Source organism: Cucurbita moschata, unplaced genomic scaffold (genome assembly GCF_002738365.1).
Source record: "Cucurbita moschata cultivar Rifu unplaced genomic scaffold, Cmos_1.0 Cmo_Scf00033, whole genome shotgun sequence".
Taxonomy (NCBI): Eukaryota; Viridiplantae; Streptophyta; class Magnoliopsida; order Cucurbitales; family Cucurbitaceae; genus Cucurbita; species Cucurbita moschata.
In genome coordinates this window covers 883,345-887,513 of record NW_019268549.1, presented here as the reverse complement: position 1 = coordinate 887,513, position 4,169 = coordinate 883,345, and the positions used below count along the sequence as shown (strand labels likewise).

General features: G+C 33.0%; 1 protein-coding gene across 1 annotated transcript; it reads right to left on the bottom strand.

The window, feature by feature from the left end:
• Positions 1–369: 369 nt before the first annotated feature.
• On the bottom strand, positions 370–2,154 carry LOC111430294 (heavy metal-associated isoprenylated plant protein 39-like). The gene is made up of 3 exons (XM_023066490.1): positions 1,890–2,154; positions 1,722–1,797; positions 370–880 (listed from the first exon to the last, which is right to left on the bottom strand). Exons 1-3 carry the CDS (start codon positions 1,893–1,895, stop codon positions 540–542), a joined length of 423 nt encoding a protein of 140 aa, XP_022922258.1. The 5' UTR covers positions 1,896–2,154; the 3' UTR covers positions 370–539.
• Between the last annotated feature and the right edge of the window lie 2,015 nt (positions 2,155–4,169).

Sequence of the window (4,169 nt, the reverse complement as noted above, 5' to 3'; positions counted from 1 at the left end):
ATTTTTAAAAAACGTTCTTCCCCCTCGCCAAATGAACACCATTACTCTTTCAAATTTCGGGAATTATATTTTTAAATAGTTCAATAAATTAAAAGTTAGAGATATGAATGTTTAATTTTTTAATCAAAATTAGATACATGTTTACTAGTTAAGTATGACTCAACTTAACGGTTTTTATTTGGTGGCCAGAAACATATATGTAAGACTAATTTAAAAACTACTACAGATTGATATTGTCTATTTTAATTTTTGTATGTCTCATTCGGTTCTCGATTTTATAGAAAAGTTGATAAAAGTATAAATAAAATGTCAAACCCGTTTGAATTTTCTAAAGTAATAAAAACGTTAATTCATTTGTCGGAGTATTTAGACACGAAAAAATATATTATTTCTTATCCAAATTTCAATCTTCCATTCATGAAATCACAAAATTTTGGAGTGGAAAAGAAGGAAAGAACTCAAAACTTAGGTCTAGAAAACTTGGGAATATCCATTTGAAATGGCATTCATATACAGAGAGAGGTAGAGAGAGAGAGATTTTAAGAAATAACACAGCCATTTGGATCTTCTTCAATGCTTATGCTTCTAGGAGGATAGAAAACTGGTGGATAAAAACAGGGGTTATTTCTGGCATGCCATGCCTTCAACATCTCTGCAAGCTTTTCTTCTTCTTTCTTCTTTTCCTCTGCTGCCTTCTTTGGATCTTCCTTCTTTGGTTCCTCTTTCTTTGGCTCTGGTTTCTTTTCTTCTTTCTCTGGTCCAACTGATACGATCACTGTGTGACAAATTTTCCTCAGTTTGCTCACTATCATCACTGGATCTACATCCCCTGTTACTGTCAGTTTCTTCTCTTTCATGTCCATTGAGATTGAGTTCACTCCTGCAATCATTTTTTCACAAATTTTTTCAGCCAAACAGGACGGAGAGAGAGAGAAAAGTGGTGGATTTTTTCACAAATTTTGACATATGGGGTTGTTTTTGTTCTTCATGTATAATAATGGCTGGTTCGGAGAAAAACAGAGTATTTCTACAAAACAGAACAGAGCGAGCGAGAGAGAGAGAGAGAGAGATGGAAGATTTTGAAACATGGGTTGCTTTTGTTCTTCATGTAAAATAATGGGTTCGTTCAATTTTTCATGTAAAATAATGGGTTCGTTCAATTTTTCATTTAAAATTGAAGAAACAAGAAACTTCAATTGGTTTGGAGAAAAACAGAGTATTTCTCCAAAAACAGAGCAGAACAGAGAGAGAGAGAGAGATGGAAGATTTTGAAACATGGGTTGTTTTTTTTTTTTTTTTTACATGTAAAATAATGGGTTCGTTCAATTTTTCATGTAAAATTGAAGAAAAAAGAAACTTCAATTGGTTTGATGAAAAACAGAGCATTTCTCCAAAAACAGAGCAGAACAGAGAGAGATAGAGAGAGAGAGAGAGAGAGAGAGAGAGATGGAAGATTTTAAAACATGGGTTGTTTTTGTTCTTCGTGTAAAATAATGGGTTCATTCCATTTTCCATTTAAAATTGAAGAACAAAGAAACTTTAATTGGTTTGGAGAAAAACAGAGCAGTGAGGGAGAGAGAGAGAAACTCGATGGGATTCAATCTGTTCTTCTAATAAAAGATGGGTTTGTTTTGGACAGATCTTCAATGATATATTTTCATTTCCTCTGTTTTCTTAGAGAGAGAGAGAGAGAAGGAATCAAAAGAAATTCCATTAAGTACCTGCTAAACTAGAAACAGAGCTCATAGCTTTTTGCTTTGATTTTTCATCAGAAACATCTAATTTCAGAATCACTTTCTGCAAAACAATCAAACCAAAAAAATAAGCATAAAAAAAACAAAACCCATAACCCATCAAAGAACAGAGACAGAGAATTCGACAAGCCGTACCTTCATTTCTGGAGAATTTCAGAACGGAAATTAAAATAAGTAGAGAGAGAGAGAGAAGAAGAATTTAGTGATGAAATCTGGAATTGAAAGGACACGGAATGAACCAATTTATAACAAAGAAAAGATAGAGAGAGAAGAAGACGAAGAAGATGATGACGACTAAGTCATGATGAAAGGTCTCCGGTGAAGAGTCAAGGAAATTAAATAACGAAAATTCATGGAAAATTCATTCACTTCCTTTCTCTGAAAGCTCTGTTTAAACTAATGAAATGCGTGTTTTTTTGTCACTTTTGCAGCCTACAATGGCGGCCTTCTTTTCTTTCACACAGGTGTTCCAAGAAGGCCTTGAAAACATCGAGTCAACTTCCTAAATGGATCTTACCAAAATTGTGAACACAAAAGGTAAGGTTTTGATGATAAAAAAAAAAAAAACAAAAACAAACGTGGGGTGCAAAGGTTTGTGGTTTTAGGGGACTTCAATAGCTTGCATTCTACGCGTCTTAAAAATATTGTATCCCGATGATTAGCAGAGTTGTTCGTGGGTTGAGCTGGATCGAGTTATCGTATCTTTTAGGAAATCAGTATGCTTTGGAAGAACCTTGTACAGTTTCGAAAAGGGGTTCTGATTGATCAAAATGATGATTGGGCACCGTCATGCTTAACACAGAAATCACACATAACAGTAGGTGTTGTAGGAACATTGTTGGACATATACGGAATTAAATAAACGTATATAGAACCGATTAATTAATCGAATTTTTCGAGTTATCGAAAATTTTTAAACATCCCTAACAACTAACACTGATGAATCGAACATGTCGTACACAACTTCCATGAAACATAGCCTATAAAAGTCCAATTTTTCGGTAAATTTAATTATTATTATTATTATTTCAATGAAAGGAAAGAGGAAGTGAAGTTTCTTTTAGATAAAGGCAAAAAAAACATGGGTGAGAAGTAAAGAAAGATCATTTCTTGGGGGATTTGAGGAAGTCTAGAAAATCTCGAATCAACCAACATTCCAGATGGGTCGAGAAAAATTATGAACACAAAAAGGTATAAAATATTTATGAACTTTTCAATACGGTTCAGTTATACTCTGAAACTATAATTTTTTTTTTAACCTTTGAACACGACAGTTAACGTGTAATAATTGATTGACAAACATGACATCATTTACAAATTCACACACTTTAAAGTATGATGGCTACATAGCTACATATTAAAGTTAATAAACTAAATTGGTAAAAAAAAAGTTTTTTTTTTAAGATAATTTCATAAGTAACATTTTTTTTTCTATTCATATTAATGTAACAAACTACTAAATTAAGCCTACAAATGAATAAAAATTAATTATGCTTAATAATAGTTAGAATAATGTCTTCCAGTTATAACAATAATGAACATAATTATAATTATGGAAGAGGTATGTAACGTCCCAGACTCAAGCCCACTACTAGCCAATATTGTCCTTCTTAGGCTTTCCCTTCCAAACTTTCGCTCAAGGCTTTAAAACAAAGGTTTAACGTGAGACATCACAAACTAATTGAGAAAGATTTAGAGGGAGAAATAGAGGTAATTATGTAAGACCCATGAATGTTTCTATTTGAATCAATCAACGTGAGTATAGTTTAATACAATATGCTTCAATGAAGATGTGAAGAAAAGGTTGTCAAAATTATCAAAAGATGTTTCAATTCATGCTACATTGAAGAAGAATAAAGTTTGATTGTTGTAAATTTGGGGTGGGTTATAATTTAGAGTTATTGTTTTTTAAGACATTTTATTTAATTTCGGTGGTAATCCGAATCTTATTCCCCTTGTATTGATTCCTTATCTTATCAGTTTTGGTCTAATATCTACTCTATTGGAACATCTAAAGAGACCTTAAAGTTTTGAGCAGATCTCTGATTTGAATCCCTAGGGGTCTTACATGTTTTTCAATCTTTCTGTTTTTTTACTTAGGCTGTCTGTATAGTTTTAGCAGTGAACATTCGACATCCTCGGTTACAACACTACCTCATAAAATCTGCTATGATAGTATGACGTCTTGATGGCCTGAACATTAACGATAGTCTAGGTAGGGCGCGTACTAATGGTGTATTGGAAGGAATAAGAGACAGAGACTTTGGTGATACTATCATATCAATACTGAGCCTATTAAGCTTTGTTAGACGTCTTTGCTATGGAAGTTTACTAGGTTCTTAGAGTCTTGTAGGTGGTTCAAATCTCATCTCCCCTTTAGCTCCTCGGGGCTAATCCATCCTCTAGGTGTACATA

Excerpts from the sequence above, each read along its gene's own strand:
- LOC111430294 (XM_023066490.1), bottom strand. Across the intron at positions 881-1,721 it reads CTCTGTTTCTAGTTTAGCAG|GAGTGAACTCAATCTCAATG; the intron begins GTACTTAATGGA and ends AAATGATTGCAG.